The sequence below is a fragment of the Xenopus tropicalis genome, chromosome 1, assembly GCF_000004195.4.
Source record: "Xenopus tropicalis strain Nigerian chromosome 1, UCB_Xtro_10.0, whole genome shotgun sequence".
Taxonomy (NCBI): domain Eukaryota; kingdom Metazoa; phylum Chordata; class Amphibia; order Anura; family Pipidae; genus Xenopus; species Xenopus tropicalis.
The window spans coordinates 52,275,255-52,291,840 of NC_030677.2; the positions used below are offsets into that span (position 1 = coordinate 52,275,255).

The 16,586-nt window shown below is 37.5% G+C and overlaps 1 protein-coding gene across 2 annotated transcripts in view; it reads left to right on the forward strand.

Annotated features, from left to right (window-relative positions):
• fstl5 (follistati like 5) overlaps positions 1-16,586 on the forward strand; it is a 262,487-nt gene that overhangs the window by 218,533 nt on the left and 27,368 nt on the right. Inside the window, exons 10-11 of one of the 2 annotated variants that reach the window (XM_002934742.4) lie at positions 425-559; positions 16,422-16,448. In XM_002934742.4, coding sequence (XP_002934788.3) covers positions 425-559; positions 16,422-16,448 — 162 coding nt within the window. The remainder of the gene's footprint in view (positions 1-424; positions 560-16,421; positions 16,449-16,586) is intronic. The other variant, XM_004911161.3, reaches the window with a different exon arrangement.

Sequence of the window (16,586 nt, forward strand, 5' to 3'; positions counted from 1 at the left end):
ATCATCTCTAGTAATGAGTGAATCTGTTCCTTTTCTACGTTAAATTTGAGAAACAATATGCCAATGGTGAAATGTGGAATTTCGCTGCAAATCCACGCCTGGCAAAAAAATCATCTCCCTTTTTTTCTTTTAAATATCATTTTCTTTCAGTGACTGGGATGCCTTAACTACTAAATCATTAGTTTCCATTTATGTGTTCTATGTATATGAAAAAATTACAAAGGATTATACCTTTTCCAGAGAATATTCAATTAAAAATTCTTCTTAAGGTCACTGTATATTATGAACCTAAATATATAAACGACTAGAGCAAAGTAGAGAAAGACATAACCTCATAAAGTTATTCAGTATAAATTATATTTGATATCATGATTGATTGATTCTAAGAGTCATTATTTTTTTATATTATTGTTTTTCTTTTCAGCAAATGGCAGTGAAGTTCACATTAGTAATGTGCGCTATGAAGACACCGGCGCCTACACATGCATTGCAAAGAACGAAGCTGGCGTGGATGAAGATATTTCTTCTCTCTTTGTAGAGGACTCTGCTAGAAAGACACGTATGTAAACACTGGTACTGTATATAGGAAAAATGAACTTGAATTATACTTTAGCTACCAAGAGAATCTATCCATGAAACAACAGCCTACGTCCAATTTAATACTTCAAATATAAACTGATTTATCAAGCAGAAAGCTTTTTGGCATTTTATAAAATTAATTCAACAATAACATAACACTTTGAAAAATATAAAAACAGTTAGAGGGTATAAAAGGAAACATACAAACTGAATTATTTACAAGCTCTGAAACAGTGAATGCTCCATCTGTTAGACATTCTTTATGATTTAGAACCATCTTTGAGCTAGTTTCTTCACCCAGTTATAATCTGGTGTTGGGATAAAAGCTCTCTTTGAATATCATAGTATCTGCACATATTGATTAATATTCACACTCTAATCAACTCTTTTGATAACTTAGTACATGTATGAGACCTGTTATCCAGAATGCTTGGGACCTAGGATTTTCCAGATAAGAGATTTTTGGATCTCAGTACTTAAGAGGGGGACATTTATTAACATTTGGATTGCTTTGGGGTTTTTTTTAAACCACGACTAAACTTATTTCCACGAATGTCAGTCACTTACCAAAAGATCCAAATTAAAAAAGCATAAATGATATCCACAACTTTTTCATTTTGTATTGGCCCACAAATGCCAGCATCGAAAAAAAACCCAAATCCCGTTTTTTCTGCAACAAAATTGGATTTTGCTGTCAAAAATCTTGAACCAAAAATATGTAACATTGGTAGTACCCCCCTAAATCTACTAAACAATAATTTAAACATTAATTAAACCAAATAGCATTGTTTTGCCTCCAATAAGGATTAATTATATCCTTGTTAGGATCAAGTTCAAGGTACTGTTTTATTATTACAGAGAAAAAGGAAATCAATTTTAAAAAAATATTATTTTTTTAATAAAATGGAGCCTATGGATGATGGCCTTCTATAATTCTGAGCTTTCTGAATAACAGGTTTCCAGATAAAGGATCCCATACCTATACCTAGACCCGTAATAAAGTCTTTGTATTGTAGACATTATGCACATGGAAGGATCTGTAGACATAGCACAAGTGCCTATAAGATAATAAAATATTACAGGAAAAAACATTCGCACATTTGTGGCGAACACGTTAAATGTGTTACAGTTCACAAAAAAACCCCAACATTTAAATTTCACAGTGTAGTTGCATTAAAAATGTAATTACATTTCTTCTTGTAAGACCCACTTCAATATAGCTGGAATTTTGTAGCAAAATAATCACTTTTTCCATTAAGAACATTATTACTGTGCACATTGCTACACTTTAAAAGCAGCTTTTTCTGCTGGCCGATAAGGCTAAAAATCTTTGTGTTAAAAAAAAAAAAGAAAAGTGAAAATGTTTCCCATTATACACATTGTTTTTCATGAATTCTGGTTTCTTAATTTAGTTGTTTTTTTTTTTAATTTTTTAATAGCACTCAAGTTATTTTATTTTTCAACACACAGAGCAGGATCACAACACAGTATTTACAGGGTACCTAACTGTTGACTATTAGGAAAACCTGCGCTGATCAAGAGACAAGGAAAATTGGCATTTACTAGCACAGTGCCACTGCTTACTGTAGTATCCCATCAGATAATACAATGAGTCAACAAATACATTTGAATTACAAATAAACAGTATCTAGTAGAAAAAGTCTAATTGGAAAACATTTCACCACTCATCCAAGTGGATTCTTCAGGTCAAATGACTGGTATTGAATTCCCTGGCATTTAAACACTTGAGGGTAGTACAATCACAGACATTCAATCACAGTGGTTCTATTGAACTTATTCAGATAGGTGTTGGCTGAAACTGACAGGTGTAAGAAGGTATGATCCAGTCACAATAGCACTATGATTGTCATCGATGCAGGTGTTGATCTTTCAAAGTACATGAGTGGAAGTATGAATTTTTGTGAAACCACCGGGGTAAGGATGTCTAAGTGGCATTGTATGTTGCTGAGAAGCAGTGAAGCAGGCCCCCTTCTCTGTTCAGGGATGTTTTTTTTAGGTCCAGCAAGGAACAAACTTGATCTAGTTTCAGCCTGCATCAATGACAAACATGGTACCATTGTGACTGGATCATACATTTTTACACCTGTTTCATCCAACACCTAACTGAATAAGTTCAATAGAACCCTTGTGATTGCATGTCTGTGACTGGTCAGGTCAGGGAATTCCCTACCAGTCATTTGAACTGAAGAATACACTTGGTTGAGTGGTTAAACATTTTCCAGAAAACTCCAGTTGTTTTAGACTTAATTCTACTAAATACTGTATATCATGACCTGGATAAATGAGCATCCTCATAGACATTAGGATTAAACTTGTCATAGAAACAGAAAAATGCAGCCGGGGCCACTACATGGCTCCCTTTTGAATGTTGTACCTATAGCCCCTAGGGTTGCCATCTGTCCAGTTTTGACCCTGAAAAACTGTCCAGGTCCAAATTAAGAAATCCCAACAGGTATCCCCTTGGTTGACATGGTCATTGGCCCGTCCACTGACATCACAAATTCTGCCCCAAAGTGAAACATTCCATCCATGTTGGCAACCTTAATAGGCCCTCACTATTGTGCCAGCTGAATCTCAACAAATGTAGGGTCTGTCCCATCCGCGTGTCACTCCTTTCCTCTCAAGTGCATGCAATTTATTTACCAGCACTGGCTCATATTTTCAATGTGTTATTGGCATAGTCAATATTCTGCCTTCAGATTCCATGTTTTTGAATGCTCTCTCAGCTTCTGGTACACTCTCCCATTCCTCATTTTTTTCTCCATCCCCCTCTCTTGAGTAGATTCTCTCTCTGGCTCAGAGGCATACTTTAAAGATCACTTGAAGATGCTTCCTGGAAATGAAGTTTATGCAAAGCATCCAATCGCTGTGCTTGAAATGCCAGCAAAATATATAAATATGTAGTACCAGTAATTTTGCTAAATGTCACGCATATACAAATTTTTCTTTTAAAGAATAAAACAGCTATTTTAACTCGTACCTTTTTGCTTTATTTTGCAAGCTAAGTTATAACAGGTATTTCATTTAATGCATGCTCTTGCACTTTCTTGTAAACAGAATTATTCTCCCATATTCTTATATTATTCTCCCATTATTGCTTGCTAAGACACTAATGCATGCAAAGGACACCTTTGAAGCATATTACTCCTTTTTAAATTGCTTTTATGTAGTTAGGTGGGGAAAATACCACATAAATCACATCAATCTCGTATACAAACACATATCCAGTTTAATGTAATGGAGTAGATCTTTTTTTGTCAGTTGCACAGATTTTCTTAGATTCGCTGTTTGGCTCATTTAATACTGATGCAAAAATGTAGTTTTACTGAATGGGAACATATGACATGATGCTTACATACTCGATAGAGGCATAAACAAGTCCACACTGAGAACAGTTGTGTAATTGAAGGGAGATTTTCTATTTAAGTGAATAATATAGTAAGCCTCAAAGTAGTTTTTAAAAAAATATGTTTATGTAGTGGCTGTAGTGTTTGTAGGGACTTTGGCACATGACCCATGTATATATATATATATATATATATATATATATATATATATATATATATATATATATATATATATATATATATATATATATGCCTATTTGTTATTAAAAAGCAGTAAATTTTATTGGGCAAATACCCATGGCAATCAGCTCAAGGTGAAAAAAAATATTCACTCTATTATCAATATTGTGAAACCTGGTTTATTTTGCTTACTGACTGGAGAGAGACAAGGTAATTGTTTTTTAGCTGTTGGGAACTATGCCCCCAGGATCCTGTAAAGGTTTTAAAATATAAGACTGGCAGGACAGTAGATGTGAAGAAAGTGAAGGACAGTAGATGGGAAGAGAGAAAGGGGCCACTCCAAACTCACTTCTAAGATCAACTAGAATACACTCTTCAAACAAATTATTCTATTATGGTCAGGTCTTCTCTGGGTGCAAGCCAACAAGATTCCTTAAATCACAATATTGCAGAAAGAGACCTGCAGATTAATGCGGAAGAAGTGGAAAGGAGAGCCAGGAGGAGAGAGGTTGAGAGGAACACCAGGAGCAAAACTCGAGGGAGAGGGTGGGAGTGAGACTGGAGAGGGGGGATGGGAGGGGCAGGGGGAGTGAGACAGGAGATGGATGAAGGGTGGGAGCAAGACCAGAGAGGGTGGGAGGAGCAGAGGGAGCATGACCCGAGAGGGACAGAGAGTGGCAGGGCAGAGGGAGCAAGACTAGAGAGGGTCAGAGGTTGGGAGGACAGAGGGAGCAGGACCAGAGAGGGACAAAAGGTGGGACAGAGAGCAAGAACAGGGAGGGAAGGAAAGAGCTTAACTAGAGAGATGGAGGAGTGAGTGAGTGCAGTGTTTGAAATAAGTGGGGGAATTCAGATGGGGGGGCAAGCAGTTGAAAAAGCAGCAGCAAGACTGTAACCCTTTTTGCTTTTAATGGCATTTTTACTCTTTTTTTGTTATATTTTAATTATTATTAATTATTATTAATTATAAATGGTATTGTACTAGAATTTAAACAGGAACTTTTCCATGAAACCTTATGGTACGTAGCTTATCACTACTGCGGGATATAAATCAACAGCCATATAATGATCAAGAGAATCTAGCATAATTTACCTGCTGATAACTGAAAGGGCACCTTTCTCTACATCTTAAATACACCATGGAAGAAGGTTATGATCTCTTTTCAAAGACATTCATCAATACTTCACAAGTTAAAAAGGCTGTAATTTTTAAAATACTGTAACCAGCATAGTCTCAGTATAGATTGCTTGAAGACCTGTACAAAATTCTGCTCAATAGAAAAAGACTGAAACACACAATTTTCCCCAGGCTATACTTTTAAAACACTAGTCTTAGCCAAATCTGATTTGTATTTTACAAAATCCTTCACAGTCAGCACATCATCTTGGTAAACAATTCAAAACACATTAATATAACATAAGTAAAATGATTTGTCTTTTTCATTGCATTAAGGCTAGATACATTGGTATCTCCCCATCACTGGTACTGCACAAACTATCAAAAACTATTAGTTTCACTGGTGTTCAGATGATGAAAGCACTATAAAAGATAAGTCTTTAAGAGATACCGGTTTTCAATGAATGGAAGAAAATATATCTGTTTTTCACCTGTGGGATTAACCAGCCCAATTGTCCATTTGTTTCTGGCCAATTGACAGCAAGTAAACACAGAAGACTAAGTGCACCACAAGTCAGAAAGTCTGCAGGTTTAAAAACATTCCACAGAGCAAAATACAGAATAATAAGCAATTTTTGAAATCATTTGAAAGATATGTTGAATAAATACATAACAAGCAACAAATATTTATAAGTACACAGTAATAGAAGGACAAAGGGTCATGTTTAATTGAAAGGCTTCTTTAGATACCAAGATACTGAAACATGCAGGTAAATATATCACCTGAGTGTTGGTGTCAAACTGACTGATAAAGGAGAAACATCTTATTATCATTTAAATGGAAATGGAGCCATGACATGGTGGCTACCTCTGCTGGTGTAAACTAAAAGTCTAGTATGTAACTGTAATTACCAACATGATCCTATGGCCTGTAGTCTTTTAGCAATAACAAGTCTTGTTAGTCACATATGACATCTTTTGTTTATTATATGATATCAGTATTCAGTGGGGAAAGAGGTAGTTAAGACATTCTTCCTTTTCCATCAGTTTGAAATGTTACATGGCATCTGCCTATACACACAGATTGCAGGGGGAATTAGCTATGGTAGGCAGGTTATCATGGGATTGGGAGCACAGGGACACCACGACTTCAGGAAAAACACAGGTTTATAAGGGGCAAACTCTTCCCTATATAAAGGTCACAGGAACACAGCTGTATTAAATTTCAACAAAATGTATTTAATACTTGTGCCCTCTCTGGGACCCTCACCATCCAGAGTAACTTTCACACTCTGGAACCTTTTGGTGCTTCTCACCATCCCCATTCACACATCCACGGTGACTCTCACACTCAAGAACACCCCTCCAGGGGATACCAGCTCACCAGCCTCTGGCCAGACTCCCCTGCTGGCAGCACCACACCTCCCTCCAACACCAGGAGGTGATGTGAAATCCCACCCTCGTTTATTTGCTAATCACCAGTAGCCGAATCAGGCAGCTACTTACAGCTGGACAACTGAAAACACTAAATGGAGTATCGAATGGAGGGCCCATGCTACTTTCCTTCATCCACCCATTCCTCCAGCTTTTCCTAAGTCAGCAAAAGAACACAGCCTTACTTGCTGCAACACCAGGCATTTTCCCCGGAGCTGACTGTGTATCATTTTCAACACTGGTGAAAATAATCTAACAAAGATCTCGTCTATTGCATCTCTTACAGATAGTACCACCCTATAAGCAAACACTATATCAATTGAATATGTATTTTAAAGCTGCAATATTGCTCTTGGTGTAATATCATTAATTATATTTCTAGTTACTATCCTGTCGTAATATAGTGTGAAATGAATTTCGACAGTCAGAATTACATTGCGGTATTAGTTTTTCTTTATTTAATTATATTTTTATATATTAGCCCATGGAGTATAGGAATTAATTACCAGTTACCATTTTTTTACAAATATTAACAGATATATGTTTTTCATTCCAAAAATATACCATACCCACATACCAATTTATTAAGCTCCCACATTTTTCAAGGCATACAGAAGTATCTGAGTCCATAATGGATCATTGATTCCTTGATTTTATAGGCCAGATTCTTCTTTGACTTTTATTCTTTCACATTCTGTATCAGAGTCATAGAATAAGCAACTGGATTCAGTGTAATTAGTGTACAGCATAAAGCCCCATCATAGTATTTTTCTGTAACTTTTTCCCAGACCTCTTCTACTTTTCTTTTTCCTCTGTATTGAATCTCTGAATGCTAAAAACCACTCTCTCAAGAAGCTCTATCTTTCCTATTACATTATTTCAGCTCTGCTAATTTTTCAATCTCTCACCTCTGTCATTCAAAATTTCTTTAGATTGCTTTTTTTTCTTTTTGTATTAACTCAACTCAACTGTAAAATAGGAAAAACTGAAAATGTTTCTTTTCCAAAACTTTATCATTAACATGTAAACCCTTCCAATCCACCTCACTACTACCTGCTAAGCTGCCTAGTTTTGTGCAAAATAGCTGTACATCCAAAAGGCCAAAATAAATATACAGAAATTTAATTTCAGAGAATATATTGATGAAAATATTATACGTTGCTAGATTTTGTAGAAAGTGAAATTGTGTTGTATATGCTGTGCATTACATTTGCATTGTTTATTAAAGATATTCTAATTAGGGGATGTGAGAGAAGGGACACCAAGAAAAACTGACATAATAAGGAAAATATTTAATAATATTTAGCTCCTCTTACCTTCCTACCTTACCTTACCTTACCTTCTCTATGCCAGGTTAATTATAGGGGAATGTAATAAAAATCTCAAGCAATTTTGTGCAAAATCGCATTTTGCACATTTGGTGCTGCTCGGAATGTAATAATGTTCACTAAACCTTTATTGCTTTGTACATGTTTAAGACATGCTTGAACATAGTGGAAATTTTAGTGGAAAAATAATGACTTTTTCATTGAGAATTTTTTTTACATACTGTATACTGTGCACCGGTGCAAGCTAAAAAAATCACAATCACAATCCTACTGCTGCATTAGTGATGAATATTACATTCCCTTTATTACATTAATATTAATTAGTAAATAAAAGACAGCAATGCCATGCAAATGTCAGTCAAACAGATTATACAAAGTTGTACTTGTCATCTTTTTAAGCCAACAAAACAGAGTGGACTTCAAATACATGTAACACTATTTTGGCTATATTTAGAAAAAACCAGGCTAGTAGTTGTATGAGAGCATGGGTTACATGCGACTCCCTTTCTTAGGATGGGCCTTCGCTTGGGTGGAACAGACCTGAACGGAGCCATGGGTGTAGTTAAACTACAACTCACTGTAGCTGTGTAGTGCAGGTGTATTAATTACGGACGCAAGAAAGGTGCTTGCTGTTTAACTATGATAAGTTTATGATAAGTTTATTGTCCAAGACACAGTTGCAAGCAGGATTATCAAATACTCACAGACAGGCAGAGGTAGATGGTAAGTAATAGTACACTCTGAAGAAGAAGAGAGGGTATACACCGTTTTATCCTACCTCTTGGTACAGTCTGGGCAGGGTAAATACACTTTTCAGCTTAATACCCCTGTGGAGATAGCCTGGTAAAATATCTTGTCCTTCAGGTTGATAACCTCTAGTATGAGTCCTCCAGGTGAGTAGGGATTTATTCTAACCTGTCACCTATCTCTACTCCGTGGCCCTACACTGAGGCAACATTGCCGGATAGGAGAAATACTCCCAGAACTAACTCTCCTTTGGTGGGGCTATTAACTGCCCTTTCTTACTAGGTGCTAACTACGTCACTTTCCTAGAAAGTGCTATAACAGACCTGCTGTGCTTGCTAAACCTCGTTCACGGGCCCTGTCCCTGACTTCTCCAGAGGAGATGTATCCTCTGGGATAAAATGGTTTCTGGGGCCTATGTTCTGCTCCCGGGCTCAATGGAGTTTTACACTGGATGACAGACTGCAGCCAAAGAGGACGTCACACCCTCCTGCTAGACACTATATCAGTCTGCAGGGGGTGTGAACAACCAGACTAAACCAATAGGGAATAGTTACATAACTGAAACCTGAGTACAAAGGCTTTTCCCAATAACAGTAAAGATGTGAAGAGGTAGGGTTGTAAAGCCATAGGGAGTTTAACCCTATGGGTCCCTACATAGTATGGAAAGGTTCAAGCTCTAACGTTCAAAAGCGATAATTGGTTGTAGGAGGGTATGGTTGTTAGTGATAAGATGCATCAGAAATAGGACATGTGGAATACTATTGTGGCTGCAACACATTTTTTTGATAATGGAATCTTTGCAGTACAGTATTTGCTGACATCCTGAACATCTTTGTGGCAAATGAGAAAAAAAAACTATGCAGGCTACTTATACCCCAACCCCCTGTAACTCATATGCTGAATAGAGAAGGATATAGGAAAAATGTGTACATAATGAATGTAGAAAGATAGTAAGGGGGTTATAATAAAAGGCACTGGAAAGTTTGCCCTGGAACAGTAACCCTTAGTAACCAATCAGCTGAAAGCATTTACTGGTCACCTGTTTAATAGCCAGCATTTTATTGGTTGCTATGGGTTACTGCTCCTGGGTAAACTTAGTGCCTTTTATTACATATGGGGGTCAGGGTGTAATTCTTCCACTTTTAATACTGATAGGGCCCATTGCAATACAATTTTGATTAGGGAGCAACAGTGAATGCAGGCTAAAACAGAGCCATAGGGCAGGCAGTAGGGACAGGGTTCCCTTGTGCCTGCTGGAACTGTGCTTTGCACCTAGCTCCAGATTTCTAAGGTGCAGATCTCAGTCAGACCCCAGATGCAAATGCTTTTAAAATGAACATTAAGGGACTTGCTTTTGCACTCTTCATGCTTTTATATATACAGTGGAGGAAATAATTATTTGACCCCTCACTGATTTTGTAAGTTTGTCCAATGACAAAGAAATGAAAAGTCTCAGAACAGTATCATTTCAATGGTAGGTTTATTTTAACAGTGGCAGATAGCACATCAAAAGGAAAATCGAAAAAATAACTTTAAATAAAAGATAGCAACTGATTTGCATTTCATTGAGTGAAATAAGTTTTTGAACCCCTACCAACCATTAAGAGTTCTGGCTCCCACAGAGTGGTTAGACACTTCTACTCAATTAGTCAACCTCATTAAGGACACCTGTCTTAACTAGTCACCTGTATAAAAGACACCTGTCCACAGAATCAATCAATCAAGCAGACTCCAAACTCTCCAACATGGGAAAGACCAAAGAGCTGTCCAAGGATGTCAGAGACAAAATTGTAGACCTGCACAAGGCTGGAATGGGCTACAAAACCATTAGCAAGAAGCTGGGAGAGAAGATGACAACTGTTGGTGCGATTGTTCGAAAATGGAAGGAGCACAAAATGACCATCAATCGACCTCGCTCTGGGGCTCCACGCAAGATCTCACCTCGTGGGGTGTCAATGATTCTGAGAAAGGTGAAAAAGCATCCTAGAACTACACAGGAGGAGTTAGTTAATGACCTCAAATTAGCAGGGACCACAGTCACTAAGAAAACCATTGGAAACACATTACACCGCAATGGATTAAAATCCTGCAGGGCTCCCAAGGTCCCCCTGCTCAAGAAGGCACATGTGCAGGCCCGTCTGAAGTTTGCCAATGAACACCTGAATGATTCTGTGAGTGACTGGGAGAAGGTGCTGTGGTCTGATGAGACCAAAATAGAGCTCTTTGGCATTAACTCAACTCGCTGTGTTTGGAGGAAGAAAAATGCTGCCTATGACCCCCAAAACACCGTCCCCACCGTCAAGCATGGGGGTGGAAACATTTTGCTTTGGGGGTGTTTTTCTGCTAAGGGCACAGGACAAGGTCGTGGATGGGTGTTCCAGCACGACAATGACCCAAAACATACAGCAAAGGCAACAAAGGAGTGGCTCAAGAAGAAGCACATTAAGGTCATGGAGTGGCCTAGTCAGTCTCCGGACCTTAATCCAATAGAAAACCTATGGAGGGAGCTCAAGCTCAGAGTTGCACAGAGACAGCCTCGAAACCTTAGGGATTTAGAGATGATCTGCAAAGAGGAGTGGACCAACATTCCTCCTAAAATGTGCGCAAACTTGGTCATCAATTACAAGAAACGTTTGACCTCTGTGCTTGCAAACAAGGGTTTTTCCACTAAGTATTAAGTCTTTTTTTGTTAGAGGGTTCAAAAACTTATTTCACTCAATGAAATGCAAATCAGTTGCTATCTTTTATTTAAAGTTATTTTTTCGATTTTCCTTTTGATGTGCTATCTGCACTGTTAAAATAAACCTACCATTGAAATGATACTGTTCTGAGACTTTTCATTTCTTTGTCATTGGACAAACTTACAAAATCAGTGAGGGGTCAAATAATTATTTCCTCCACTGTATATGTATTAGCAAAAGATGTGCACCCTCCATTTACATTAGTTACTTTTTATTCCATGTCATCCAAATATCACTGTGGATGATATAGAATAAAAAGTAACTAATGTGAATGGAGTCGAAGATCTTATCTCAATATATTTCTCTATGAGCACGGCATTTTAATGTATTTAAAGTAAAATTTCTTGTTACAGAATTACAGCCTATTTCAGGCAGATTTACAGGCTCATTTATCAACATTCAGATTTTAGGGGTTTTAGCGATTTTTTAAACCACAAAAAAACTCATTTTCACTAAAACCATAAATGCAAAGTAATTCATTAAAACAGCCTAATATAAAAAGCACAAACGAAAAAGTGAAAAGAATCCGAATTAAAAAACCACAAAGTTCTCATTTTTGAAAAACAATGTGCTTACAAATGAAAACAATCACAAAAAACCCTAAAACCACAAATGAATTAATGATTGTTACAATTTGGCTACGACAGCTCCCACTGACTACATGACCTCGATAGCTCTTAGATGTCTTAGTATTAGTGTTTTATGTGGTTTTAACACTTGATAGATAATTAAAATTTTGTGTTTTCAAGTAATTAGTAAAATACACGCCTTTTAGTGCTAAAAAGAAAAAATATAAACATAAGTAAATCTGGCCCTTGGAAATCTGATGTTCTTTTGCAACTTGCAGCAGCAGCACATTTGTTGGAAAATCATCTGGCAATGAAAAGTCTACATACCCCCTCTCTAGGCATAAATATACTGTATATGCACATGTACAATTGCCTTTGTAGAATACTAATATATTTTATATAGGAGATGCCTGTGGCATGTCTTCTAACTATTTCTTCCTGTTGCCAATGTTTATGGAAGTGTTTGTATAGCTTCCAGCTAAGACTTTACATTTCAAAATCAACAAAAAAAAAATGAAAAGGAATATTTCTGAGGGTTGTTGCTGATCCATATGTCTATGTGAATGTAAATAGTGAAATATTTCCTTATCTGGGCCAGAACTAGGCATAGGCAGAAAGGGAACATGTTTAAGACACTACATTGGGGGGTGGGCTAATGGTTAGAGTTCTCGCAAGAGTTTGGGAAAGCTAATGTGCTCTGCCTGTCACCTGTGGGGTGCAGTAAGTAAGTAAGGCTTGCCTAGGGTGCAACGGTCATTAGGCCGCCATTGTTTCTTATGTTTGTCACTTTCTAATTGCAGAAAGTGACTGATAGATGAGATGGTTTTTTCTGTAACATATACTGTCCAAATACAGCACACATCATGAAGGTTCAAGTTTCTTTTTGTGTGTGTTAAAAGCCAACAATTTGTGGCATAGGAAACTGTCTGCACAGCTAATCCTCAATTCCCCATCCCATACACCTTTATATAGCACATCTTTACACCAGACAGCCAGTACTGTAAGGTAAATTAGCCAGGCTTCAGCAATAACATTTTCAAAACCACCATCCACATCAGTTCGTGATAGCCATGCATCTCCATTCCATTCCCTAGCCCCCACCTTACTACAAGGAGGGAGGGCACTCATCCAAAGCAATTTTTCAAGATGTCAGATATCTATGCAGACCATTGATGAACAAATAGGCTTCTGTCGAAGTAAGACAGGCAAAGTTATAAGCCAATGTTAGACTTTATTCTTTCCAACTGCCAGATTTACATAATAGTAAAAGCTCCTGATTTTTAATAAACAAAAGAAGCTACTTATTACCATCAACTTGATGCAAGCCATGCATTTTTTGGAGTCAAGGCCCCAGCAACTTTTGACATCCACTTTTATTTAGAAATTGCATTCTCAATATGTATCCTATCATGTAGTCTTTTAAAGCTGTTACAGATAGCAAAATAACATTCAAGAAAATGGCTTCTATAGCAAAATAACAAGGGAGGTTGGGGAACAAGAGGGGAGAGGAAAAGGCATTCCATGATTAGCTTTCTATATAAACTGTACTGACCAAAACTGCTTTGTTTTCCTAGGAAATACATTTTTCATAGAACTGCTGCCTTTTTTTATTCATTAAATAGAAAAATAACAACTGCCCAAATAACTGATATCTGCCCAGATTTTATTTCAAGCATACTTATGCCAAGTTTTGCCTTCCTGCTGCCACTGATACGTTTACAAGATGTTCATTTCTTTATTCTTTCTTCTTTCTAATTTAGACATCTGATCACTGTGCTGCTTTTTTGGCTGCCTATTACATGTTTATGGACTCATCTTTTATGTTCACAGTGTATTTCTCTGTCTGACCATACAAGTGCAACAATACCATTGTATGTAAGGTGGTCCCTTCTTCTAAGGGTGTAGTTATTGGGATAACTCTAGCTACATATCCATTATGTCATTATGAAGAGGTGAAATAAAATGTTATACATTCAAAGAAACTAAAAAATACATTTAAGAAATCAAAGAAAAATATACTATGGTTAAAATTTTCTCACAAACATAACAAGATTCCAGTTTTGCAACACTCTATAAATGCATTCAGTCTCATTCCATTCCATTAGCATTAAGTAGCATTTACACCAACTATCTAAGTACAGTAGCTTCAAATACTTTACTCTGAATCATTAACTGCTGTAGACGAATATATGTACCTTATTATAACCTAACAATCGTAAGGAGACCTGAAACCATTTATGTTGTACTTGGAGGACAGTGTACATCTCTTCTGCAAACAAAATAAATGTATACAGTATATTACACATTCTGTATGTACCTGAGCATTCCACAGTATTTAAAAGGATATTAAAAAAATACTCTCCAAGATATGAATGTACATTAAAACTTACCTATAGGTCATGTTGATCATTTTTCACTGATAGGGCTGCTTTTGTAAGTAATTGTTACTTAAAGGAACAGTAACACCAAAAAATGAAAGTGTATAAAAGTAACTAAAATATAATGTGCTGCTGCCCTGCACTGGTAAAAGTTGTGTGTTTGCTTCAGAAAGTCTACTATAATTTATATAAATAAGCTGCTGTGTAGCCATGGGGGCAGCCATTCAAAGGAGAAAAGGCACAGGCACATAGCAGATAACAGATAAAACATTATTGTATTCTACAGAACTTATCTGTTATCTGCTATGTAACCTGTGCCTTTTCTCCTTTTTTCCAACTTGAATGGCTGCCCCCGTGGCTACACAGCAGCTTATTATATAAATTATAGTACAGTTACTGTAGCAAACACACCAGTTTTACCAGTGCAGGGCAACAGTACATTATATTTTTATTACTTTAAAGCTCTTTCATTTTTTGGTGTTACTGTTTTGTTTTGTTTTGCCAACCTGACTGTCCCTTCTCAGCCTGTCAGTTATAGCTTCTAATGCTACTGGCCTACTGCTGCACAAATATGGCAGCCCCCTCATAGGGGAACATGGGGGATTAAATAGGTATGTTAAAGCATCAGGCAAATACTTTTATGGCACAATTATAAATAGCATGCAAAGACAATGTTATAATAGATGTAAAAATAAAAATATTAATTCTTGGGGGCTGATTTACTAACCCACGAATATGCATCCGAATGGGAAAAATTTCGATTGGAAAACGAACATTTTGCGACTTTTTCATATTTTTTGCGATTTTTTCGTCTCCGTTAAGACTTTTTCGGAAATTGTCGCGACTTTTTCGTAGCCGTTGCGACTTGCGCGAATTGTCGCGACTTTTTCGTAGCCGTTACGATTTGCTCGTATCTTGTTGCAAATTTTTCATATCGAGCGCTCGTAAACTGCGGGCAAAACTTTTAGACTTAGCATGATTTTGGAAGCCTCCCATAGGGCTCAATGGCACTCTGCAGCTCCAACCTGGCCCAAGGAAAGTCTCCCATAGGGCTCAATGGCACTCTGCAGCTCCAACCTGGCCCAAGGAAAGTCTCCCATAGGGCTCAATGGCACTCTGCAGCTCCAACCCGACCCAAGGAAAGCCTCCCATAGGGCTCAATGGCACTCTGCATCTCCAACCTGGCCCAAGGAAAGTCTCCCATAGGACTCAATGGCACTCTGCAGCTCCAACCCGGCCCAAGGAAAGTCTCCCATAGGGCTCAATGGCACTCTGCAGCTCCAACCTGGCCCAAGGAAAGTCTCCCATAGGGCTCAATGACACTCTGCAGCTCCAACCTGACCCAAGGAAAGTCTCCCATAGGACTCAATGGCACTCTGCAGCTCCAACCCGGCCCAAGGAAAGTCTCCCATAGGGCTCAATGGCACTCTGCAGCTCCAACCCGGCCCAAGGAAAGTCTCCCATAGGGCTCAATGGCACTCTGCAGCTCCAACCTGGCCCAAGGAAAGTTTGATTGAATCCGAAACTTTCGTACTCGGCGCGACGGCCATGAAAAAGTTGCGACAATTCGCACAAATTGTAATGGCTACGAAAAAGTCGCGACAATTTGCGTAAAAGTCGTAATGGCTACGAAAAAGGCGCGACAATTTCAGAAAAAATAGCAAAATACCGATCATTACGAAAAAAACGCATTTGGGCGCTTTTCGGACGTTCGTGGATTAGTAAATCAGCCCCTTGGTGCCAGTATCTCTTTAACAGTGACATTTTAGGGGGATATGTAAAAAATTACTTATAAATCAAAACAATAGGTAATAGGTGTAAAAATATTTAATAGTCGTATTATTGCTAGATCGACTGAAAGATAACCAACTTTACAAATGTCTAATAGAGGACATAATTTCAAAGATATACTATCATTTTACATGTTCATCCATTCATTGCATTTTTTGTGTTTCTTTTTCCCTTTCCCACATGCTGCAGTTTCCAATATATTGTGGCGAAAAGAAGGTATTCACCCATTTTTCTTTTATGATGTATTTAAATATAATGTAGTTAAGTGATTCTTATCCCTGCAGATGAGATGATTCCAAAGCTGCTGAGCTGCTAAACTTAGTATCAGGTAGCGAGTTAAAACAACCAATACAA